We start from the raw sequence: 27867 nt of genomic DNA, 5'->3' as shown, positions 1-27867 counted from the left end.
GTTTTCATACTAAGGTGCCCAATGACCAATGATGGTGATGAATGATTTAAAATTTTTCACAGTTTAGAGGCCATTATATTTAAGAAGTGTTTGATATGAATTTCACTTTTTATTCAAAACTTTAATATCTCTACGCGTTCATGTGAAAAAGGGTAGGTAGTAAGTTTATAATTATTAAAAAAATATTTTATGTCATGTAAGCAAAAATAATATTTTAATATTTTATGTAACTTCAAATTTATCATTTTCGCAATTTTTCCTTTATCTGTACTACATAACGTTGCTTCGTGCCGAATTTTAAGATTCTGAGTTCAGTACCTTGTAGGTTTTGATTCCCTAGCGTGTGATGGAAATTCGTCTAAGGTGTCGGTAAAACTGCTGTATCTTTTGATCGCGTTAACTTAGAAGTTTGATTTTTTCATTGCTTAAAGGGACAATAGACCTAGGTATTTGGTATAAATTTCAATTTGGTACCTTTGTTCGTTCGTGAGAAATAAGGTAGTAAGTTTCATTTTATTAAAATATTTTTATTATATTATATAACAAAACAAATGAGATTTTCGCAATTTTTCCTATATTTGCATTATATAACAATGCTTCATGCCAAATTTCAAGATTCTGAGTTTACCCTTTAGGTTTTGATTCCTTTGCGAGTGTCGAGAATTTGTTGAAAATATCGACATAATCGGTTGTATCTTTTGATTGGCTTGGCTTAGAAGCTTGATATTTTCACAGCCTAAAGGGACAATAGACCCGAGTATTTCATGTGAATTTCAGCTTGATACGTCCACGCGTTCTTAAGATAAAGGGTCTTGACAGACAGACAGACAGACAGACAGACAGACGGACAACAAAGTGATCCTATAAGGGTTCCGTTTTTTCCTTTCGAGGTACGGAACCCTAAAAATAGTTTAAAAAACTAAAAAACCACGCTAGTCATGTAATTGTCATCAGAACTCAGCGCGTGTGCAAAATTTCATTATAATCGAAGACCGGGAAGTGGGTCAAATTAAGACTCCAAGATTTTCTTACATACATAGTTACAAGTGAAGCTAATATAAATCTATACTCAAATTGATTTCTCAAGGAAAATGATACTGGGAAGCACTTAGATCAGTATGGCCTGAAAGAATTATGATTTTTCCATGCAATTGTGTAAAAAAAACATTTTTGGCAAAAATGTCACTTAGATCACTCTGGTTCTAGCATCGTCAACTTTGTTTGTTTGGTTGTAATGGATAAACTCAAAAACTACTGGACGGATTTTAAATATTCTTTCACCATTAGAAAGCTGTATGATCTGCGAGTAACATAGGTTATATTTTATCCCGGTGCGGGCAGTAGCTCCCACGAGACGCGGGTGGAACCGCGGGGAAACGGCTAGTAGTGTTAATAAAATAAGTAACAATAAAAATTCAAATGAGTCCAATATGTTTAATTTCTCATAGTAAGTATCCTGATAGAACAATGGACAATAGGAACATCTTAGCCTGGCAGGTACGTGAGTCTCCCATCGCCTAATAGGGTTAGCGTCAACAGACGAATCGTCACTTCCGATGCTCGTAAGTTTCAACATATATTGTACTTACTGAAATTTTGAACCAATCAATACTTATTATTTATCAGTACTGCCTCGTTGATCTAGTTATCGATAGGGCAAGTGCTGTGCACGAGGTCTCGGGTTCGATTCCCGGGATGGGCCGAAATCGCTTTGTGGGTTTTAGAAACTTTCACAAAGCAGACCATGGTCGGGAAGTTGGCGGTGTTACACTCCCGTGCCTAGAGGGCACGTGTCGCCGACGTTCCCGAATGCTACTCAGTAGCAGGCGTTGTTACAATCCCACGGCAGAGGCCGTCAGGCGGTATTGGAGAAACTCTGATATGAGGATAAGGGCCTGCTAAGTGGCGTGCAGCCCACTCGATAAGAAGAACTTTACAAGAGACGACAATTATCTTATTAAAACTATGAACCAAGGAACGTTTATTATTCAACTGTTAAAATAGAGTCATCATCATCTACCTAACCTTGTCCCAATGTTGGGATCGGCTTCCAGTATAACCGGATGCAGTTGACAACCACTGTTTTACAAGGAGCGACTGACTATCTGACCTCCTCAATCCAGTTACCCGAGCAACCCAATACTCCCTAGATTCCTATATCCCGTCCCCCATAACCGTCCATCACATAAGAATTTACCAGCATATAGGTAATTAAAATATAATATACAAGCTGTTGATTTGCATCCGTGCCATATTCAAGGACATAATTATGCTAATGATTCTCGACCCAAATCAACAAAAAAATTGGTACGTAATTTTTTTTTATTTTTTTTTTTTCAGAATTCCGTCATTGCCATCCAACCGCATTTAAACTTGGCGCGTGTGTTACTGGCCTTAAAACCGTGCTGCGCCCTCACACAAACGCAAACACAAAGCATACGCAACGATCATTCATAATTTTCATTCATAAAATTGGATTACTTCTGAAATGCCACGACATTACAATGACAAAAAGACAGGATTGATTTTCACTTTGATTCCAAGCCTATGAAAAAACGTATTTCAAGTAATATTATAAGTATTATTTAGTTAGTTTTTTAGTTATTTGTACTTCAGCTTTATTTGTAAGTCATTTCATTTAATTTTTCTTGTAAAGTTTATTTAGTTTAAAGTCTTTTTTTTTTTTTGTTTAGTTTTAAGATTCTCTTTTATTCTTTTTGGTATGTGGTGTTTACCTTTAAGTAATGTTTGCATTGTACCTTATAGATTAATTACTGTTATTGCATGCTTTGATGTACAACATTGTTGGTAGACCTAATATATAAATAATAATAATAATAAGCCCCGCAGGGCATCTGAGGCGGATGACGGGGAGTAGCGACCCCGCGGGGCTATATATCCGAGTGCTCCAGGGAGAGTATACTGTCCCCCATCTCCGGCTTGCCGGAGTGAAGCATGACGGGGGATAGGTCTCCCGCCTCTTGGCTTGCCTTCATCGGCCGGTCAGAGTGGAGTCGCTAGAGCAGGGTTAGCAGCCCACTCGGAGGGTAGGTGCCTCGTGGTAAGTGGCGAGTGGGCCGGTGAAGCTGGACCCACAGGGAGCGCGTGATCTGCGTTTAAAGTCCGCCGAGGTATCCTCACCCTTCAGCCGCTCATGTACCTGTTGCCCCCTTGTTGCGATTTAGCGACTGATTCCCGGGGGCCCAGTAAGTGAGTTGGCGAGTCTCCACCTGCCATTTTTACGTGTATTTATTACATTGTTATCGGCAGGTGCCATAGTTCCCGTAGTTTCCCCATTCCTAGTCCACTAGCATCCCATCACAATAGCCCAAGTAGTTTTCATCCATAGTTAGCAATAGTTTAGCACAGAACCGGGGACTGTCCTTGGGTACATTTCTATAGTGTATACAGGGATAATCGTCGGTTTTGTGTCACCATTTCATTAAAGTTGTCTCAAAAGGGCTTCAGCGTGTTGGCTTCGGCCCCACGTTCGCCTCCCAAAAATCCGGGTCTCTATAGTCCCGAGGTCTGGTAGAGACATACAAGATAATAATAAGCCCCGCAGGGCATCTGAGGCGGATGACGGGGAGTAGCGACCCCGCGGGGCTATATATCCGAGTGCTCCAGGGAGAGTATACTGTCCCCCATCTTCGGCTTGCCGGAGTGAAGCATGACGGGGGATAGGTCTCCCGCCTCTTGGCTTGCCTTCATCGGCCGGTCAGAGTGGAGTCGCTAGAGCAAGGTTAGTCCTGCTCGGAGGGTAGGTGCCTCGTGGTAAGTGGCGAGTGGGCCGGTGATGCTGGACCCACAGGGAGCGCGTGATCTGCGTTTAAAGTCCGCCGAGGTATCCTCACCCTTCAGCCGCTCATGTACCTGTTGCCCCCTTGTTGCGATTTAGCGACTGATTCCCGGGGGCCCAGTAAGTGAGTTGGCGAGTCTCCACCTGCCATTTTTACGTGTATTTATTACATTGTTATCGGCAGGTGCCATAGTTCCCGTAGTTTCCCCATTCCTAGTCCATTAGCATCCCATCCCAATAGCCCTAGTAGTTTTATTCCATACTATATGCTTTGAGTCTGACAAAGCTGTCATTTGTACATTTTCTGCAGCTGCTGTGACTAATCAGAAGCCAGAAAGTCTGTCAGTCTTACCATGGATAATGTCTTGTAATGTGACTGGATTGAAGAGATCAGATAGGTAGTCGCTCCAAGCAAAATATTGGTACTCGAACAGATTCGGCGACTGGAAGCCAACACCAACATAGTTGGGGAATAGCTGGATGGATGATGAAATGAGTCATCATCATCAGCAGGCGCATAGGGTAGGATAGTTTCACTTACTCACTATGGTAAGGCTGACCCCACATTAGGCGTGCGCGATCCTCGGGCGTGTGAGTAGCGCGGGCGTCGCGAGCGCGCTGCGTGAACATCGCGTTTTGCTGCCCTGCGGCATGTGTGAAGAGTGCAAGCGACGCGCTCGAGGCGAACACGCGGCGCTCGAGTTGCGTTCTTACCCCTTCGCCCGCTATCCCCGCCGCCCGCTAAACGCCTTAGCAGTTAAACGTCAAGGAGAGCGGCGCGTGCGCGCCGCGAGCGCGCTACAAATGCCGCAGGGCAGCAAAACGCGACGCTCACGCAACGCGCTCGCGACGCACGCGCGGCGCCCGCGCTACTCACACGCCCGAGGATCGCGCACGCCTAATGTGGTGGCCTAAGCCGGGACTCCACCGAAATGTTTGCATTAGTTCACGAATAGGCAAAATGTACGTATCTGAGAGAGTCCACTTCATGTGTTCGTACTTGAAACCTGCAGTTTTGCCAAGATTTTCAAAATGTACGCTCGCAATTTGTCATTTCTTGGTGGAGCCAGCAAATCAAAAGAAACATAAGTGTTGTATACTGTGCGTCACTACCGCACACTGGGAAAATTTCGCTCTTGCGGAGGACGTTTATATACCATATTTTGTGTCACACGTAAACAGGACGACAGTAAGTATCCACCGAAACACTTTCTGATCTGATGAACGAACAAATCAGACCCGACTTGGTCACCTGGGGCCAATCAGGGCTCTATGAAGCGATAATACGCTTTGGCTCCTACTGTTATTGTGGTTTCTGAAAATTTATTCACCTCATTCAACGATGAATGTAATTCTGATGGTACTATTAAGAACACTTGCTTAGCGCAGAAGCTGACGTTGGCAGGTCAACTCTTTTGACTTCTCGAATAGGTTACCATTGGTTTTTGTGCAATGCACACCTGCAATACATTCTGGATTAGGATAGGATATAGGTGGATAGGATTTGCAACAGAGAACAATTCTGTCTTTGTAATTGAATGATATCAAACGTAGTTTTATATAAAAGGTGTTTTTTTAGACTTGGCTCGGGTCTAACTGAGACTGTTCGTAATCGTGAACAGTGTATTAATTGCGATCGGAAGTTGAAAGTAAGCATGTCTCTGGTATGCGACGCGTATTTTGTACGTTTTCAGACGCGATAAGGCAGCTCCCATTACTTATCTGCACTTTGTATCTGGGCTGGTTTTTAAAGCTACAGAAGCCTACATTACCTCACGCTCAGCAGCGCTTGCGAGAGATAGATCCTGATTTCTTCTAGGATTAAGTTTTCATATTTTGCATCAGAAAAAATAATACTACTCACTCAAAGTAATTTGTTTAAGGCCACCACATTAGTGGAAGATAAGCTAAACTATGTTTATGAAAAAATCCTGATATGAACTCCATCTGTAACTTTAAATTATAATTAAGTGTTCCACTAAAGTCATCATTTTTGACATAATGTTCAAAAAATAATTTAGATGGCACCGTTTTAAATTTGGCTGAGATCTATTAATTTTCCTTTCATCAAGGTAATAATTATAGTTGGATTTTGATGTGGCACGGCAAACTGACAAACACTATTGAAATGTCTATCGAAAAATTACACTACGTGTTAAAATATGGTGAATTACGGAAAATACACAACTCCATCTATTGAAATAATAGTATATAAAGAATGTAAATGGTAATTCATTGTTATTTACCACCTCGCTTCTTGATGTTTTTTATTTACCACAGATGGAGCTACTTTAACATGTACTGTTTTGTCAAACAGATTGCGTGTCGTAATATTTTACATCTTATAATCATATCTTTTGATAGAGTGAACCGATTTCGATGAAACAAAGCCTAAGTAATACCCCAAGTTACGTAGAACTTTTGTATATAAGCATTGTCTGCATTAAATTCGTAGATTTTACGTGAATCCCGAACAAACAATCACTTTCTACAGATTTATTATATGTATAGATTTAGCAATAGTTTAGCACAGAACCGGGGATTGTCCTTGGGTACGTTTCTATAGTGTATACAGGGATAATCGTCGGTTTTGTGTCGCCATTTCATTAAAGTTGTCTCAAAAGGGCTTCAGCGTGTTGGCTTCGGCCCCACGTTCGCCTTCCAAAAATCCGGGACTCTGTAGTCCCGTGGTCGGTTAGAGACATACAAGATAATAATAATAAAAAAAAAACAGTGCATATTAGCTATGTCCCGTCTACTGTAATTCCAATCGATTTATTTACGTATTTTATGACCTCCTCTTGAACTATGGGACAAATGCAAATCAACACCTTGTATAATAATGGTGTCCAAGGCCGATTTCGGCCAAGCTGCGCAGGACATATTATAGTCTACAAGCATTCGCGCAGACACAGGTGCACTCACTATTCCTTCACTCTCATAGCCCAATGGGACGGCAATCCGACAAGACCTATCATGACGATAAAAATGTATATCCTTGTAAAAGGTTAAAATCACAAAACGGTTTAAACAAATTATATTCGCATTAACTATATTGAATTGGATTAAGATAACGATAGAAAATATTTATTTCATGCTCTGTGAACTACTTCTAACTAAAAGTAGTTGCAAGTCATAGCACATCTAGCACATCTTTGTTTAATTTATATTAGTTCAACATATTGTCTATACTAATATTATAAAGAGGAAAACTTTGTTTGTTTGGTTGTAACGGATAAACTCAAAAACTACTGGACCGATTTTAAATATTCTTTCACCATTAGAGATCTATATTATCTGCGAGTAACATAGGCTATATTTTATTCCGGGGCGGGCAGTAGCTCCCACGGGACGCGGGTGAAACCGCGGGAAAACGGCTAGTATGCAATAAGTTTGCTTAAATGCCTAGGTCTAGCTGTCGCAAGTGCGGCTGCTGAGCTCGAGGTCTCGGGTTCGACTCCCGGGTCGGGCCGAAATCGCTCTGTGGGTGTTAGAAACTAGGCAAATAATCCATACTTCAATACTAATAGTACAATGGCTCGGAAAGTACTAAGCCGATTTGAAAATTCTTTCACTGTATGAAAGCTGCACTTTTCCCGAGTAACATAGGTTATATTTTATCCCGGTGCGGGCAGTAGCTGCCACGGGACGCGGGTGGAACCGCGGGAAAGCAGCTAGTCATTTTATAATAGTCTAAGAAACGAATTGGCTGGTCATAGTGGTCATCCCTACTAATATTATAAATGCGAAAGTAACTCTGTCTGTCTGTTACGCTTTCACGTCTAAGCCACTGAACTGATGAGTTGACCTTGAGAAAGAACATAGGATAGTTTTTATCCCGGACTTTTGAAGAGTTATCTTGAAAATGCGATATAACCGAACACTACGAGGGCGAAGCCGCGGGCGGAAGCTAGTATACTTATAATAACCGGGAAAAATGCAGATTAACTAGTTCAACAAATCAGCAATCACAGATATAAAATGGCAACGAATCAAGTCTACCAACGCGAACTCCTTGGTTTCACAACTAGCCTACATTACTTCGCGTTCCAAGTACATACTGGCATGTTCGTATTTAGTTCGGATTTACAAATATCCGCTGTATACAATTATCTTGTTATTCCGAGCGTTTTATAGTATGACGCTTTAAAGGGTAGACTGAGTTAAGCTACGGTATTTCCCAATATTCTATTTGTTGTTTTACAGATCATTTCCCGAGCCTTTTTCCCAACTGTGTTGGGGTCGGCTTCCAGTCTAACCGGATGCAGCTGAGTACCAGCTTTACAAGAAGCGACTGCCTATCTGACCTCCTTAACCCAGTTACCCGAGCAACCCAATACCCCTTGATTAGACTGGTGTCAGACTTACTGGCTTCTGACTACCCGTAACCACTTTCAAGGATGTTCAATGACAGCCGGGACCTTCAGTTTAACGTGCCATCCGAAACACAGTCATTGGTGTCTAAGATATGCTTAGAACCTTATGGCCTTACTACAAAAACTTTAAACCCTGTTTTACACTTGTCTAATAAAATTTTGGCTGCAAAATGAACCATATGTCAACGTCATAACTTGAAATTTTTTTAGACAAGGCATAAACTGACGTTTAAAAGTTTTTGTGGTAAGGCGGTTAGAGTTTATGTTGGCACAGTTTAAATATATGTAGATGTTGGTTTACAGATAGAATATTGCAACAGCCGTAAAGGTGTCTTCTTAAAGAGTGAGCTGAGGGTTTCAAGGCCCGAGTCACTCCGGAATGGCAGCGGCCGTCAGCGACGAGTACTTTCAGTGTCAAGTAATTTTCAACTTTAACTACATACTAAAAAGACCCATATCATCAGTTACATAAACCAAATATGATCACAGTCACAGAAAAACCGCCAAATATTACAAATACAGACAGATTTTTTGCCTCACCTTAGGCAAAGTAAACTTGAGTACACAACAATTAAACGCATCACCTACCAGCCTTGTAACGAATTACCGACAACGAGAAACAAGTAAAAACTAATTGTAACTAAAAACTACGCAAATCAATGGATTTAAATAAACTAGGTGTGAGAGAACATGAATACTAACTGAAGATGTATCTCGAAGGCGAGTTTTATGGGCCGTTTCCTATATTCTATCTGTTTATTTCCTTACTAGAGATAGAATCTAGCCCTATTATATAATGTGTAAGTAAAGTAGAATTCCTATCTTTATTAAACCGCCTATTTGACCAATGGGCGGGTATTTCACGGCTGGTTATGGTTTGGTTATACTACTTAAATGGTGAAACCCACCAAGATACAGACTTGCCTAGTTTGGGGCCAATGTTACATTGTAAACTGTAGGTACCTACTGATTCTTTTTTTGGAAATAAACATTTTATTTATTTATGTATTTATTTAAAACCAGTCCCGCAGTTCAGGAAAACAAAGTCTTGAGTGAACATGTTTCTATATACACATACGACCTTTTTTGCATAAAACAGATACGCACTTGACCGGATTCTAGAATCTGCATCTTCAGTGAGTGCTCGACGCGATGACGACACGGAAAACGTGACATAATGTACTTCATTTTGACAATATGGCGAAAGTATACATGACTAAACGTTAACCCGCGGTTTTGCCCGCGTACTGTGAGATTAAGGAGAATTACTGCCCGTACCAAGATAAAATATAGCCCATGTTACTCGCAGATTTAATGTAGCTTTCTAATATCATCTCATCATCTTGCGACCCTTTTCCCAACTATGTCGGGGTCGGCTTCCAATCTAACTGGTGCAGCTGAGTACCAGTGTTTTACAAGGAGCGACTACTCTATCTGACCTCCTCAACCCGTTACCCGGGCAACCCAATACCCCATGGTAAGACTGGTTGCCAGAGTTACTGGCTTCTGACTACCCGTAACGACTGCCGAAGATGTTCACTGACAGCCGGGACCAGCCGGGACCTACAGTTCAACGTGCCATTCGAAACACAGTCATTGGTGTATTTGGTGTCCAAGATATACTTAGAAAGAACATACAAGCTTAGAAAACTACCATGCCCAATGTCTTTTCAACAGCATCCTCAGGAATATTAAAGTCCCTTTTGTAACTGCCATTTTCAACTGACTTCAAAAAAAGAGGTTCTCATCTGTGTACATTTCATTTAAATCGATTCAATAGTTTTGGGGCAAAATCGCGACAGACAGAGAAGGTTAAGTACTTTCGTATTTTCAATTGATACGTAAAGGGACATAGGTACCTATATGTAGTCATTTGATGACGCCACCGTATAAAATCCCCGCTAGAATTACCGTATACTTCAGGTTTAATACGTCACAGTCACAGCCATTCATCGTTATAAGTGAACAAACGGTCGTCACGCATATTCGCGCCAAATAGGTTTGCACTTCTGAAGTTGCCCAATTTTCTCTCCTCTCGCATTTTTCGTGATCAATGTAGTACTTTGCGGTACAAATTTCGAGTGTTTCTTTCATATTATAATTCTATTTTAATGTATTGTTACTACGTCAATTAGTTTCGGCTAAGGTTACTTACTCAGCACGATCGCTATGCAGGACATGTTGTACTCGCGTAGGCGACATTCTGTCACGTATGGTCATAAGTGTGTTCGAAATGTTGATACGAAAAACACTAATATAACAGCTGATCGTGTATTGAACTGAAGCACAAATAACGGTAATAAAAATACCAGAAAAACACGTTTATAAATGCACGTAAGAATCATTACAAGACTTTTCTAACAAGTACAAACACAGCTATGATACGATGTTCCATCATGAAGTTCCAGTTCATATCTTCCGGCTCCATCATCAGATCAGTTCGACAGTATCATATTATTGTATTATCATTACAACTAGATACAACTGCCAATTTTCATGACGCTACGATCCTTGGAAGATGGTTAAAATTAGTTAAAATTCCATTACATGGTTCGTATGTAAAAGTTTACAGTCTTGCTCGATAGATGGCGTTGTCACTCTCTGAATCGCGCTATGGTTTCGTTACGTGAGATAGTATAAGTTGTCAGCCTGACATCGGTCGCCAATGCCTATCGGGCAAAAATGAGAGTGAAGGAAAAATTTTGAGTATTTTTGAAGGAAAGTCGCACGGTGTTCACGCCTGTCTGACTTCATATAAACAACAAAATCTTTATTAGGAAAACATTTATTCTTCGGAAAAAATATGTATGTGGTAGCTACCTTGTTTGTTTGGGCATAATTTTATTTATATTGGTAAGGACTTTCCACATTTAATGGTTCGGACTAGCACTGTGTTAAAAATATACAGTTTCGGACCCAAATACTGAAAAACCAAAAATCTATACTAATATTATAAAGAGGAAAACTTTTTTTTTTGTTTGGTTGTAATGGATAAACTCAAAAACTACTGGACCGATTTTAAATATTCTTTCACCATTAGAAAGCTATATTATCTGCGAGTAACATAGGCTATATTTTATCCCGGTGCGGGCAGTAGCTCCCACGGGACGCGGGTGAAACCGCGGGAAAACGGCTAGTATATAATACAGGTATGTCGTGGATATCCGCAGAGTAACTTAATAACAACTCATCAAACGATTTTTTCAAAAAGTAAAGATTTTCAGTCTAATTTGAAGAAATGACTTTTTATCGTTATCATTAAAGTAATCTTAAGTAATTTCTTATTATTTTTTAGCTCTTTAGCAACCAAATTCTATATTCTAGAGCGATGTGACATTCCGAACACTTTTTTTTTTTATGGAAATCGATTTATTATTAAAAAGTTATTTAAATAAATAAATGCAAAAAAAATCGATGCAAATTACAGTAGTTAATACAGAACTGTTTATCTGTAAAACTGGAGAGCTATATTTACAGTCGTTATCGCTATCACGGAGGTAAAAGTACTCAGATAAAAACTGACTAAACTATACGCCTCCGCTTACCATCAGCAATTTTCACTGAAACTGCTGGACCAATTTTGGTGGAGCTTTCGCAGTCATCACTACATAGTATAAAATAAAGTCGCTTTTTCTGTCCCTATGTCCCTTTGTATGCTTAAATTTTTAAAACTACGCAACCGATTTTCATGCGGTTTTTTTTAAATAGATAGAGTGATTAAAGAGGAAGGTTTATATCCAGATTTTATGAAATTAAACTCCAATGGGTCGAATTACCTACGCTACGCGAGTTTCCCCCTTACCCAAAATATTGTGGATTTATATTAAATATTTTATGGATACCCTATTATACCATACGGCCAGACGTGGATGACAAAATCGAGAAATGTTGACGATTTAACGATCTGGTCAAATTAACATGAACATTTCATGAAACGCAACCATTTCATGAAATGCTCAAGCTTTTCATGAAGTGGTCAATTCTACGATATGGCTACGACATGTATAATACCATACATTAAATACCAGGGAAATACTGTTATCCCGTGCGAAGCCGGAGCGGGTCGCGCTAGTCTACACTATATATTATAAAGACGAAAGATTTGACTGTCTTTTTCCCTCATGAATAGGCTCCAAAAGTAACGAACCTATTTGAAATATTGTTTCACTGTTGGAAAGCTATATTTTATCCGGGGAAGAACCGCGGAAAAACAGTTAGTATATTACATGTTGTGAGTACTTAGGCTACTTTGATGATTGAACATTTTATAAGGAGCCGTGCAGAAAAACTGTTGAAATTGCACAACGCTGTACCAAACACATGTGTCAAAATGAATGTCTGTGAATATCAGTACCTATTTTACTTAGAGCGACTGCCTCTCTGACACCTTCGACCCAGTTACCCGGGCAACCCAATACCCCCTGGTAAGACTGATTTTTAGACAAGACTATGACCCTAAAAGAAATCAGAAATCAGAAATTTTATTTGCTAGAAACATGGTATGGTATTACAAGATGTTACAGTAGGTATGTGTTTCACATGTCTCGCCGTTTAACCGGCATGCAAATATTATTATGACCATTATCATAATGTGGAATTACAATTTAAAAAATCTAAAATAATATTGAATATTAAAACAAAGTCATTAGGCATATTTGACAAACCAAATTATATGTATATAAATAAATGCGATTTAACAAAAAAAAAATTACAAATAACTTTCTATATTTCTCGACGTACAAGACATGAATTCAGCTATTGAATAAAAACATTTGTCAATTAGCCATTTCTTAAATTTAATTTTAAATTTTGCAAGTATCATCTCTCGGAAATGCCTGTGAATTTTATTATAAATCTGAACTGCCATGCAACTGCAATTTTTTTTAAACAGAGTTGATGATTTACCTGGGACAATCAAGAGTGCCAAAGATGTTCAAATGACAGCTGAAATGATTTCCAGAACACAGAAGACTTTGTTATGACATAATGGGGGCTGCGGGACTGTTCGCGCGAGCTACCGCGGCGCTGGTACATAAAAGGCCTACGAAGGAACATGATGGGTTTTACTCAGTGAGAGTCTGACACACCTCTGGCGGGAGGAGTCATTTGATGATTTTCCATAAAAAAAAAAAACATTTGAGAGGAGACAAACCTTTCCCCAATGGTCCCGTGCAGCTTTCACTTAACAAAGAGATTACAAACTATGTAATGTTACGTGAATATTGACAAAACATGAGCGACTACTACGCTGCGCACACGCGCTAAGATATGCATGAATGAACCGAAACATAATATTTTGAATTGTAACGCGTTGCCGATGTCTGCAGTGGCAAATGGCTAATTTGTAGACATTTTTGTGTCTACTTTGAGGCATGTAAGCGTGATGGCAAGTGTTCGCGAACATTTGTTCATCACCTCCCGAGCCTTTTCCCGACTATGTTGGGGTCGGCTGCCAGTCTATTCGGATGCAGCTGAGTATCAGTGTTTTACAAACAGCGACTGCGTCTTTGACCCCCCTCAACCCAGTTACCCGGGCAACCAGATACCAATTGGTAAGACTGGTTGACCTGGTAGCCAGACTTACTGGCTTCTGATTACTCGTAACTAACTAGGTACCTACTGCCAAGATGATGACAGCCGCGCACATTTGTTCGCGAACAAGAAATGTATTGTTTAGTAAGTGAGTTTGTAGGGAATAATCCCTCTGTAACTACGAAACCGATTCTGAACATTCTTTTTACGAATACAAATGCACATCTATATATATAAAAATGAAACCCGCTTTCCGTTGTCACGACATAACATGAAAACGGCTTGACCGATTTGGCTGAAAATTAGAGGAGAGGTAACTTAGACCCGGCAGAAGGTTTTAGTTATAGAGATAGTTTTTGTCACCATCCGGCTACGGGACGCGGGTGAAACCGCGGGCGAAAGCTAGTTATTTGATAAATGTCTTAGGCTATATTTTACCCTGATAAGAAGAGTAGTTCGCGGGTGGAACCGCACGAAATAACTAGTCTAATAAAAACTGATAAAAAGCTGGCCATTACTGGGAGCTAATTAATGATTTCCTTATCGGCATTATAAACGAAAATTAATTAGTAAAAACTGTTCGTTTTCATTAGCTATACATAATAGGTGTGGAGCTAATTAGGTGTGGAGACCAGTGGGTTAACACAGTGGTTCAGTATTTATTTGAACCAGTCCTGGATTTATGAATAGGCCGTTGGAGTGGCAGCGTCACAGGGGCGGCAGATTTCAGGGACAAAAAGGTCTGTTACTGTTACAGCCTTTTTATCGTCCCACTGCTGGGCTGCGGCCTCCTCTCACACGGAGAAGGATTGAGCGTTAATCACCACGCTTGCTCAATGCGGGTTGCTGATTTCAGACTAAATAGTCCGGGTTTCCTGAAGATGTTTTCCTTCACCTTTTTATCAGCCGTTGGGTGTCCAGAAAGTACATACAAACTTAGAAAAGTTGCATTGGTACTTGCCTGACTTGGAATCGAACCCACACCCTCATACTCGAGAGGTTGGTTCTTTACCCACTAGGCCACCCCGACTTTACTAGAAAAAAAAGGTCCCCTTGGCCGTATTTACTACAAATATGGAAAATTATGATTTGTAAGGTTTGTACATGGGGCGGAGGAAACTAAGTAGCCTACACTCATTAAAAATATAAATCCGGCACTGATTTGAACTAATAAATAGGTATTATGCTAAGTCATGGTGGCCTAGTGGGTAAAGAGCTTACTTCTCAAGTATGACTATTTTGAGATTCAAGGTCTAATGAAACATTCCCTATAAGTATATCTGCGACAAATACAGAAATAGTAATGAGACACAGATCTTTTTGCTTATTTTGATTCTTTCTAAGGGATGTTTTCTTATTTAAGTCCTCATACATAGTCCTAAACAGTTTTCAAAATTTTGAGGGATTTCAAGATTCTATCAAATGGCTGCAAATTTTATTTATTTTTGAATTTTTGGACAAATTCTAACTCCTGTAAATGTCAAAAACTAAAGTAGATAGCATGTATTTACCACACACATATCTATACTTATATAATATAGAAGAACCATAAACATAATAACGGTAACACATAGTGCACTATCTTACTTATACAAACTGTTGATTTGCATCCGTGCCATATTCAAGGAGGTAATTATGCTAATGATTCTCAACCCAAATCAATAAAAAAATTGGTACGTAATTTTTTTTCTTTAATTTTTTTTCGGAATTCTTAAATGTCATCTAGCCTTATTTAAACTTGGCGCGTATGTTACTGGCGTTAAAACCGTGCTGCGCCCTCACACAAACGCAAACACAAAGCATACGCAACGATCACTCATAAATTTCATTCATAAAATTGGATTACTTCGGAAATACCACGACATTACAATGACAAAAAAAGCAGTGCATATTAGTTATTTCCCATCTACTGTAATTCCAATCGATTATATGTATTGTATGTCCTCCTCCTGAACGATGGCACAAATGCAAATCAATACCTTGTATTATAAATGTGAAAGTGTGAGAATGTATGGATGTATGTTTGTTATTCAATCACGCAAAAACGGTTGGACCAATTTGATTGAAATTCGGAACATAGATAGGTGATAACCTGGATTGACACATAGGCTACTTTTTATCAACACTCCAAGCGGGCGAAGCCGCTGGCGGAAGCTAGTGTATAATAATAAGATACTCATGTTTAACAAATAAATATTTCTGATTCTGATTCTTATTGTGAAACAGTTTATATTTGTTAGGTCATACCCTAAAGGTCCCAAAACTACAGAACCATTTCGAAAAATTCTTTCACTGTTAGAAAGCTACACTCTTTCCGAGTAACATAGGCTATATTTTATCCCAGTGTCTATCTCTTTCTCTGCTACATGACTGAAACCAGTGATAATAAATATGAAAGTTAGTATTTGTCACTCTTTCAGGCAAAAACTACTGAACAGATCTTGGTGAAACTTTACAGTAATATATTTTATACATACAGGCTAGTTCCTATCTAGGTGCGGGAAATATTTAACACAAACCAATAGTAGAAATTAATTGGCAAATTAAATTTCTGTGCCAGCACATTCAGAGGTTAATTTTATCAAAATGACCAATAAATTCATATAGTAGTTTAGTTATATTTTTATTTATTAGGGTTCAAAATGAGTTAACACTCATTAAGTTACTGTGTAAAGATATTTTGAGTTCATATTACTTAATATTTTATGTTGAAAACGGGACAGGAAGGAGAAGTTCACTTATGTTAAAGTTATCGGCACGGATATCGAGCCCTGACCTTCACCTTTTAGAAGCTTTTAGAAGCCGCTTTTAGAAGTGATTTATTGGTTTATTGCCTTATGTGTAGAGAGCGCAAAGCGATCCCCACTCATCCGCCGAGAGCTCAATATCCATGCCGGTAACTTTACCAGAATAAAATTTTAAAAAGCTACATTAAATTGTATAATTGATATTCACGCAAAATTAATTTATTTACTCTCTGAGTTTTAGTGAATCCAACTTAACTCCAATATAAGTATGTCACTCTTACAAAACAATAATTTTATAACTTATTTTTGTATTAAAAACACGCTATAATAGTTGTGTTGCGTAAAATATCTTCAAAACATAATTAACATAAGATAAAGTCGAAAAACCGGACTGAGTTTGTGAATAAAATTATTATTTAAATTTAATGTTAGAGTGACCTACTTCATGTGGTAATAATGTACTTAAACAGGTTTACTCACCAGAAAAACAACGCGAGCATGCTTTCTCCGCACTCAACTTATAACAACTCCTTATTAATTTATATTACGTAAAAATAACAGAAACAATTCTTTAACTACTATTTTATATCAAAAAACACAAGTTTCACACACAGCACTGCGTTTTTAAAGCGCTATTAATGTTCCAAAACAGTTATGCGACACTATTACAGCTGTTTACAACTGTATTTTATAATTTTTCGCGATTACTATCGATTGGTTTACGATGTATGAAAAAAACTGTGTTATTTTCCTAATTTGCAGGCTTTCTTTTGAAATGTGGGGGTCGTGTTGTGTTTATTTATACGGGCGTCTATTTTAGGCCGTGCAGTCAGTCACATGATGCTAATTGAGTGAATAAACAGTTTTAAATTGAATAAAAAGTCAATGCAGGCCACTACGGAGCAAGTGGCAAAATATGTAGGTATTTTCGACCTACTTTCGATGGTAGGAAAATTGACAGTTATGTCTTTGTGCTGCCATCAGGATAAAATTGTATGCAACTATATTTTTGGTCTCTAAGTATTCTGGAGTCGTTGACGTAAAGCTGGAAATAGATTATATTATCGAATGCGGCTTATATCTTTTTATGATAATGTATGAATGTTTCCAAAAAAGTCGTGGTGGCCTAGTGGGTAAAGGACCAACCTCTCAAGTATGAGGGCGCGGGTTCGATCCCAGGTCAGGCAAGTACCAATGCAACTTTTCTAAGTTTGTATGTACTTTCTAAGTATATCTTAGACACCATTGGTTGTGTTTCGGATGGCACGTTAAACTGTAGGTCCCGGCTGTCATTGAACATCCTTGGCAGTCGTTACGGGTAGTCAGAAGCCAGTAAGTCTGACACCAGTCTAACTAAGGGGTATCGGGTTGCCCGGGCAACTGGGTTGAGGAGGTCAGATAGGCAGTCGCTTCTTGTAAAGCACTGGTACTCAGCTGAATCCGGTTAGACTGGAAGCCGACCCCAACATGATTGGGAAAAGGCTCGGAGGATGATGTATGAATGTTTCCGAGTTTCAGTACAAGTTTTTTTTTTATAATCGTTAAAATTGGTTGGTAAATAAAAATAAGCAATAAAAATAAATCACAACCACTGAGATGAAAAATATCTCCTTTTCGGAAAGTTGGTTAAAAATCTGTAGATTTTCTGAAACCAGTTTTGCCCCGGATTGTACGAGCATAGTAATTTTCTTTTAAAGCAGCAACACTTGAAAACTTATGTCACTTCTGCAGCGATTCTTTATACGCAGAGTACATTTTTAAATCCAATAAATATATTGAGTGTATTTATATTCAAGTGCAAATAGTCAAAAAAATGTACTTCTAACTAACGCAGTACTATTGAAAACTTAATTAAAAGGTTTTGAAGAATATATCTATATAGTTACATGGTTTCTATTTTCGCTGGCAAATTAAATAAAATAAATTGCTGCATTTTTTTATTAAACTTTTAACTTTGTTGGACCTCGACCTTTTGTGTCGCAATCGCTCACAACTGACATTTGATTGACAAAAAAATAAAAATCACTTGAACTTCAACATCTCAATTTGGACTTATCGTGTGTTATTTCAATTAACGAGACGAAAAACAGTGTTCGTTACATCCTAATTAACGCATGATATTAACATTCGTTGAAAATGGCGACGCCGGCCGACGTTAGAGCTCTATTCGAGGCGAGATTGAAAGAAACTTCGCCACCCCCGGAATTCCATCCGTTGGACTTGGAGCGAGCGAAAGATGAGAAATACCTCAAAAGAGTGCTCGCTCACAGCGAAAAAGATGCGAAAGCTGCCGCAGACATGCTGTGGGACATCTTAACTTGGCGGAAATCTGTCGGCGCGAGTGATATTAACGAAACCAACATCCGATTGGATTATGTCAAAGAAGGGGTATTCTTTCCGCGAGGACGAGACATTGACGGCTGTCTGCTACTCGTGTTCAAGGCTAAAATGCATGTTAAAGGTCAGAGAGACTACGACGAGCTGAAGAAGATCATGATATACTGGTTCGACAGAGTGGAGCGCGAGGAGGCAGGTAAGAGAATCACTATGTTTTTTGATATGGACGGCAGTGGCCTCGGCAACATGGACATGGAGCTCGTGAAGTACCTGATCACGCTGTTCAAGGCTTATTACCCATACTTCCTCAACTATATAGTGATTTACCAGATGCCCTGGGTATTGTCCGCTGCTTTCAAAGTTGTGAAGACGTTGCTACCTGCTAGAGCAGTCGAAAAGATGAGGTTTGTCAACAAAGACTCCTTGAAGGATGTGGTGCCTCCTGAACAAGCTCTGACATGCTGGGGCGGTAAGGATAACTACACGTTTGAATTTATTCCCGAAAACAAGTCTGAACATACGCCGAAGAAGGTCACGTTTGCTGAGCAAGGAGACGGCCAGCACTCTCCCGGTGAGATGCTGCGGCTCGTTCCCAACGATACAATCACCTTCAAAACCGAAGGTGACGAGATATCCAGTCAATTCACCATTACGAACATGGATGAAAGTCCTGTGTCCTTCAAAATAAGGACTACGGCACCAGAGAAGTTCCGTGTACGACCCAGTTCAGGTACCTTAGCTACTGGGGCCTCACAAACTGTCATGATCGTTGTCCAACCAGGCATTCAACTAAGAACAGTAGCCAAAGATCGATTCCTAGTTATGTCAATCCAGATACCTAAGACAGATTTGACACCAAAAGAACTGACGGAAATCTGGCAAGCGTCAACCGGTAGTAAGACTGATGAGTACCGTCTAAAATGCCTGTTCCCAGACAAAGACGTGCCTAAAAACGGTACAGTTATTGATGGCAAAGCTCCTGAGAAATCCGATTCAGTGTCAACTACGTTGAGTAATTTGGAAATGAACTATGCTACGCTTCACCGAGACCTGAAACAATTGAAGCTGATGCAGTTCCTGACTTTGACGATGACAGTGCTCGTCGCTGTTCTCGGATACCTCCTGTATGAGAATGTGAGTGAGGACGCGAAGTACTGTGAACGTTTGTAGCCGTTGGAGTTAGTGGTGATCAACGCCACTTTCAAGGTCGACCATTTGATGGCGATCTTTGTACTAATGTTGATAGTTAATGTTATTCTTTATATTTTGTATAGTCAGCTCATGTGTAAAATAAGTCTATTGTCTGTTCGGTAACTCTCTGGTTAAAACGGTGAGGTTATAAAATACGGATCTTGCTGGGTTGAACTGATAAAAAAATTACAGATTTTGCTATATTATATGAATATTTTCAGCAGTTTAAAACAATAATATCATGGTTTATGTGAGTTTAAGTATTTTCTATAAAAACGTTTTTAGTAATGAAATTTGGTTTCTTACACTCTGGACTGTTTGGTTCAACACAGCATAGACGTTTGTTAATTTTTTTTTCTTAAATTATGTCTAATTAGAATAATTAGACAGAACATGCAATCCATGTCTAAATTATTTATCAAAACTTCAATTATTTGTATTAGGTGCTTTATAAATTACGGTATTATGGGACGGGGGTTTAAAATTAAAACACTTTGAAATTGGTGAATACTCTAACTTTTCAATCCCTTAGAAATTACAATATGCCACTGAAATACTAAATTGTGTTAATATGATGATGTCCTCTTAGCCGACTATTCGCTACGGCGGCTGTTCTCATATATGGAGATCAGCCAGCTGTGCAGGACATATTATAGTGCAGAAGCGTTTGATCTTAACCATGTTTAGTTTCTATTAAAATTCAGTTACATTCATTATAGTTTAAACTGTAGAAATTACAACATGAATACAGTTTCAAAATGTTTTGTTATGTCAAATTACCATTTATATGCATTTTTTTTTTTCAAATATTGCCATTCCAATTAACAACTTATAAAAATGTATTTAATTTTCGAAAAAAAATTGTGAATCGATTTTCCAACTAATTTCGTGATATCCAAATTTTTTCTTGTGTAATTAGTTTAAAAATATAATTAATATTCTTAAAGAAACATTCCGAGATTAGTGAAATTTGTAAAGACGAAAATAGATATGCAATTGATAAGAACATTGAGTCAGATGGTATAGGTACACCTGTCGTAGGTAGTAGATTACACTATATAGATAAAAGATATTTAGGTCCGCGTTCGAAAAGAACGAAAATAAATATGAGTAACTTAAACAAATATGAGTCAAATTATTATTTTTTCGTTTATTCTTCAAAAAATAAAAATACTCGCTGTTTTCCGCAGTTTCACTTGCTTGATAGAAGTTTTGCAAAGAACTATATTCCTCCTCCATAAAGAACTATATTATTTTCTTCTATTTTCTATCTCTATGCTAAATTGTTCATGACATTTGTTACCCTGTTACTAAGACTTAGCGGTCCTGTCCTGTGTAGTTCACAGCTGTAGTACTTAGTAGACAGTTGAAATTTTTACAGATAATTCTGTTGCCGCTATGCAAATACTGAAAACTAGATTCAAATAAATATTTTAGAGTCCAACAGAAATTCTTTTCCGTCGTTAATTAGAACCTTTTGTGCGCAATCCAATTCACACTTGGCCGGTATTTTTTATTTCTGTATTTGGAAATGTCATAGTAAGTTCGCCGCAGCCTAATTTCGTCGTGGCTTCTAAATGTCAGTTGATGCCCCCGTCGCCTGTAGCTCCCACGTCACTTTGTACCCGAATCAACTGGGCGTTGTCATAGGTACATACATAACCAATGTACTAATAATTGTGTAGCTTCTTCCTACAGTTTTATGCGCTTCCGGATAAATAAACTATGTAATAATTCAAAATCACTACTAAAACACGTTTTTATAAATGCACGTGACAACTAAAATCCGTCATAAAGTTCCAGTTCATATCTTCCGGCTCCATCATGAAAAAAGTTCTACAGTACCATATTATTGTATTGTCATCAGAACTACATACAACTGCCAATTTTCATGACGCTACGATCCTTGGAAGATGGTTAAATTTGCTACCTTTAAATACATTACATACTTTATCCGGATACAGGAAGATGCGAGAGAAACTGCGGGAAATAGTTTTAGATTAACTAGGTGCCAAGCACTGTAAATTCTGCTTATAAGCAATTCATAGTAAAGTTGTGTGCAATTTTAGAAATAAAACAACTATTTATTGAAAAAAAAAAATTGGCTAGAAGTTGAGAAATTATTTGTATGTAAACTATGTAATATATTTTGGCGTTATTTAAACATGTAAATACCTATATATCTTTTGGTTGTTAAATCTATACATATAATAAATCTGTAAAAAAACTGTGTCTGTACATTGAATATATTTAAAAAATAATAATTGGGTGGGGTTTAGAAACAGTAATGGAGCACAAATCCAAAAAAAAAATTCTGTCTGTTTGTCTGTATGTCTGTATGTCTGTTTGTTTGTACACGCTAATCTTCGGAACTACTGAACGGATTTCAATGATTTTTTCTTTGTTGTATCAGTATTAAGCCTGGTCAACATATAGGCTATAATATATCTTCGAAACTTGAAGACCTGATGCAGAACTCCAACAGACCAACAAAACTATAAGAGATATAAAAATGGTGCCATGGCAAAAATTGTTTCATGTGATGAGCATTTTTAGTTGAGATAATAAATTTGAAGATCTGGAACACCTGATGTGGAACCCCAAGAGCCCAGCTTCTCTGTACCATATACAGGTATGGCGTTTTAGCAAAAGTTGTTCAATTTGATAAGCACTTTCTATTGACTTATACAAATTGAAGATCTAAAACACCTGATGTGGAACTCCAGGTGCCCAGCTAGACTATAGCATATAGAGGTATGACGTTTTAGCAAAAGTTGTTCAATCTGATAAGCACTCTCTGTTGACTTATACAAATTGAAGGTGTAAAACACCTGATGTGGAACTCCAGGAGTCCAGCTAGACTATAGCATATGAAGATATGACGTTTTAGCAAAAGTGGTTCAATCTGATAAGCACTCTCTATTGATGTATAAACATCGAAGATCTGGAACACCTGATATGAAACTTCAAGAGCAATACTACACTTGAAATGTATAGAAATGAATGTTATGAAATAGGTATGGTGAATCCTATCCTAAAATAATGGACACGTATTTTTCTTTTCTCTCTCTCTCACAAACAAATAATAACGAAGATACAACAACGCTTCGTTAAGTCACTGCTTAGTACAAATTTTACATACTTAGACGTGGCGTCACGAGCCCTCACTCTCCGACTTTGTTGCGTTATATCTCATTATTATTTTGTATGTCTCTTCCAGACCTCGGGACTACAGAGTTCCGAATTTTTGGGAGGCAAACGTGGGGCCGAAGCCAACACGCTGAAGCCCTTTTGAGACAACTTTAATGAAATGGTGACACTATACCGTCGATTATCCCTTTATACACTATAGAAATGAACCCAAGGACATTCACCGGTGGACGTCGTTAAAAAAAAGACAATCCCCGGTTCTGTGCTAAACTATTGCTAACTATTGAGGGAAACTACTTGGGCTATTTGTGATGGGATGTTAGTGGATGTCAATGGTACATGTAAAAATGGCAGGTGGAGACTCGCCACCTCACTTACTGGGCCCCCGGGAACCTGAAGCGTGAGGATACCTCGGCGGACTTTAAACACAGATTACGCGCTCCCTGTGCTTACCATGAGGCACCTACCCTCCGAGCAGGGCTACTAATCCTGCTCTAGCGACTCCACTCTGGACGGCCAAGCCAAGCCAGAGGCGTGAGACCTACCCCCGTCATGGTTCACTCCGACCGGCCGGAGATGGGGGATACTCTCCCTGGAGAACTCAGCATATAGTATAGCCCCGCGGGGTTGCTACTCCCCGTCATCAGCCTCAGATGTCCTGCGGTGCCTATATCTCATTATTATTGTCGTTATTATCTCAAGAGCCTTTGTCCCAATTATGTTATGGTCGACTTCCAGTCACGATGCAACTGAGTACCAGTGTTTTACAAGGAGCGACTGCCTATCTGACCTCCACAACCTGGTTACCCGCTCAACCCAACATACCTTGGTAAGACTTACTGGCTTCTGACTACCCATAACGACTGCCAAGAATGTTCAATGACAGCCGGAACCTACAGTTTAACATCCCCTCCAAATAACGGTTATTGGTATCCAAAATATACGTAGAAAGTACATACGAACTTAGAAAAGTTGCATTGGCAGGCACTTGCCAGACCTGGAATCAAAGACGCACGCTCATACTTGAGAGATTGGTTCTCTACCCACTAAACCACCACGACTTCCACTAAGTCACCACGACTTTGTCATCTATTTAATGTTTTTTTACGTAATAATACGTGTAACATTTTTGCCACATAACTTAAATGCAGACTTATTAGAATCACTACTTTTATCCCTATGATCACGCCTATTGCGGTTCAGTTCTCAGCGTTTTATTTAGTCCAATTTAATTAAATATATGGAACGTTTCTAATGTTTATCCGTATTCCGTTGTTTTCAAGTCAACGGGCCCTTAAAATTCAATATCAGACGGTTCAGATCTTTGATTTTGCTGACCCCGTAGTCGCTGGCATAAGGGACAGGATCCGCGTACGAAGTCGCGGGCAGAAGCTAGTTAAAAATAATTGTATTAACACTTAGACTGTCTGCAATAAAAGCATATAGCGAGATTTTCCAAAATTATGAGCGCACATTTTTGAAATGTACCTAATGCTTATTTGTGTAAAATATATTAAATTAGGGCTTTCATAATCGGTAACATAGCTGTTAAATAACTTATTTCAAACTAATTAAAACTGTTACAGTTTATATTTGGATCCATTTCTTTTTGCAATGTATTCATAGTTTTATAATTCAAAATTAATACTGAGGCTTTTTTTAACAAATCAAAAATCTTCAAATGACCCCTCCCGCTGTGGGTTAGCAGCGGTGAGGGAGTGTCAGACTCTTACTGACTAAAAACCGTCGTGTTCCGTCCGTAGGCCTTTTAGGGTCAATTCCCACTGAAAGAGCAGCGGCCGGCAGCGGCCGTAAGAGCACGGAAAATGTAAGAGCGCGGCGCGGTGCGGCGCCGCGCGGCCCGCCGCGCTCGCGCTCAATCCCTTGCAATTACGGCCGCTGCCGGCCGCTGCCGGCCGCTGCTCTTTCAGTGGGAATTGACCCTTATGTACCAGGGCCGCGGTAACTCGCGCGAACAATCCCGCAGCCCCGGCAGACCATGGCCCTGATGGGCCCCGCTGGGATACTGAGGCTTGAAATAGTATTTTTTTGCAGTCGGCTACAGAAATGTTATAATGTGACTGTGCTTCAAAAGGGTAAAAATATTAATCTTTTAATTTTGGGTGAAAGAGTTAACTATCTTACATTTTTTTATTATTCCGGCAAGGTGTAAAGTTTTTTAGTTTATAAAGAAATATGTCACATGTATAAACGACTGGTATTACATAAGAAATTATCTATTTAAGGCCTATCTTTATGTATGTGTCTAGCGACTTGTGATAAAATACTTTTTATTCGAAAAAATTCCACATATTTCCATTTTTTTTCTTATTTTGGTATTTTGCGTTAACCTTCCCACTATTTGAGTTTTTAAATTAAAAAAAAATCGTAAGCTTTGTGAATTAGAAAAGTAATCATTGATAAATATTTCATCAGAATATTTCAAAATGATTTATCAGTAAATCGAGTCTCTTGGCCTAGTTTTTATCAAAGATAAGCTGTTGAGTATCTATTAGTTTTTCACTTTATCATTATTTACTTGCATTGTTAATCCTGTATTAGTAATTACGATATAAGTACCAAAATTTACTAACTGTGCGAGATTTTTGGTTCCTCAAAGATTTTTTTCCTACTATTTAAATTCTTCACACACACGGATGAAACAAAGATAGCGGAGATGCCATAAGTAAAACTAATCTGTCTAAGATTGGTCTTGATTGATTGGTCCCATAGAAGGCGTATAAAGGCGGAGCTAGTAACGTTCCTCGTTCCCCGAACAGCCGCATTTTGACGCGCTACTTTCTTAGATTTTGCGTTATGACATCTCCGCTAGTCATTTTGTTCTCCATGTTCGTACACTAACCAAACATTATTTTTCTAGTCTTTTTATAAATAGTTTTTTCACATCATGTTTTTTTTTCTATTATCAAGAGGACATGAAAGAAAAAACAATATTAATTTAACTCAGGGTCATGAGATTGTAATTCCGGCTGTAGCATTTATTTTTGATTCATGTAAATTAAAATTCTCTAGAATAAATTAAATATATAAAAAAATCCTAATATATTTGAAAAGCTTGTCAAGTACCTGTAAAATTACTTTGTTACTGTAAATTAGTATTAGATACTAGAAATTCCGTCACTGCATGTAAAGCACTGGTACTCAGCTGAATCCGGTTAGACTGGAAGCCGACCCCAACATGATTGGGAAAAAGGCTCGGAGGATGATGACTAGAAATTCCATGTCAAAGGGTGGAGAATATTATCAGATTTTGTCTCTTCTCATACGGAGAAGGAATGAGCGTTTATCTATTGAGGCCCTGGATTCATCATGATGTTTTCTTTCTTTACTCAGTCAAACTGAGAAAGTACCTGTGTATAACTTACAAAAGTTACAATGGTAGGTACTTGCAAGAACTGGATAAAATACGGATCTGGGAAGAAAGGTAGCGGAGATGCCATACCGATTCGGTTACTAGAACTAACGAGGCGTTCGGGTTCAAAATCTAAACCGATCTGTCTAAGATTGGTCTTGACTGGTTTTCAAAATAATGGTCGAGTTCGGCAGAAAGCGTGTAAGGGTGAAGCTAGTAACGTTCCTCGTCCCCCTCGCACCCGCATGTTGTCGCGCTACTTTCTTACGAGATTTTGCGTTAAGACATCTCCACTAGTAATTTTGTTCTCCATGGTCTATACCTTCTATCCAACATTAGTAAACAGTGATTTTGCATTTCCAAAATAGCTGCAAATGTTCTCCGCCCTACATACATATTATATCATGCACAATTATTATTATTATACCTAGCTATAACTAGTCGGTAAGGGTTGTAGATAATTATTTACGTGTATTACTATTTGGGGATGCCTTATTCACGTTGGGCCTGTATTTTTACCCTCCTCCAATATTCTTTGGCTTTTGAAAAATATTTTTTTCGTTCTGCCTAGGTATATCCAGTTGCAAAAAGCGTTTTTTTATAGAAATAAATAGAAACCGACTTCACAAAAAACTAAAAGGGACAAAATAAAACTTTCTAGAAGTCGGTGTCTGCAAGTCTATTTAGCCACCGACTTCTAGAGCCACGTCAAAAGTTTTATTTTATCCCTTTCTGTGTTTTGTGATTATTACAAAGTTAGCTGGTTGTTTTTTTTTTAATTCACAAAAGTTGAGAGATTATCCATGAATACAATGTTTTCTATTGTTACTTATTGCATTTAAAATTATCTTTTTCTGTTTAGTTTAAACTTGAATTATGATGGCAGGTTGAAAATGAATGAGGCATCGGTACTAAAGGTTTCAGGTTATCGTTATTATTTAACTTTCAAGCGCTTTATGTAACAAAGATTTTTAACTGGTTGGTTATTGTAAAGGATGTTTAGTAAATAAAGTGTAATAAAAATATTTGAGTTGTTTTTATTTTCGCTCGTCTGTCCGTCCGTCTGACACGAGGCTGTATCTTATGACCCGTGATAGTTAGAGAGCTGAAATTTTCAAGTATTTTTGTTGCCGCTATAACAACAAATACTTAAAATTAGTTTTCTATCTCATGTTATAAGAGCTCGTGGCTAAACCAAAGGCGCGCGATGGATGGATCATCAGGTTAAGCATCGCTGGGTCGGCGCATGGATGGGTGACCATCTTGTAAGGGTCCGTTCAAACAGACCAGCTCGGAGAGCATCGGCGCGCATTTTTCTTTTCAGACAAACCGGAGCCGATCGGCTGCGCGAGCATTAAAGAG

At 38.6% G+C, this 27867-nt stretch overlaps 2 protein-coding genes across 6 annotated transcripts in view; one reads left to right on the top strand and one right to left on the bottom strand.

Moving 5' to 3' along the window:
* The window catches only part of LOC124644581 (alpha-1,6-mannosyl-glycoprotein 2-beta-N-acetylglucosaminyltransferase-like), a 78195-nt gene extending 60810 nt beyond the window's left edge, over positions 1 to 17385 (bottom strand). For all 5 annotated transcript variants that reach the window (XM_047184047.1, XM_047184050.1, XM_047184049.1 and 2 more), the window contains exon 1: positions 16935 to 17385. The gene's annotated coding sequence lies outside the window, so the exon portion shown is untranslated. The remainder of the gene's footprint in view (positions 1 to 16934) is intronic.
* Positions 17386 to 18376: 991 nt separating this feature from the next.
* LOC124644498 (motile sperm domain-containing protein 2-like) lies at positions 18377 to 21106 on the top strand. The gene has a single exon (XM_047183907.1). It carries the CDS (start codon positions 18591 to 18593, stop codon positions 19959 to 19961), a length of 1371 nt encoding a protein of 456 aa, XP_047039863.1. The 5' UTR covers positions 18377 to 18590; the 3' UTR covers positions 19962 to 21106.
* Positions 21107 to 27867: the final 6761 nt, after the last annotated feature.

Source organism: Helicoverpa zea, chromosome 30 (assembly GCF_022581195.2).
Source record: "Helicoverpa zea isolate HzStark_Cry1AcR chromosome 30, ilHelZeax1.1, whole genome shotgun sequence".
NCBI lineage: Eukaryota > Metazoa > Arthropoda > Insecta > Lepidoptera > Noctuidae > Helicoverpa > Helicoverpa zea.
This window is presented reverse-complemented; position numbering and strand designations above follow the sequence as displayed.

What these genes read in the sequence shown, in the direction of transcription:
- LOC124644498 (XM_047183907.1), top strand. Translation starts at nt 18,591, where the DNA reads ATGGCGACGCCGGCCGACGTTAGAGCTCTATTCGAGGCGAGATTGAAA.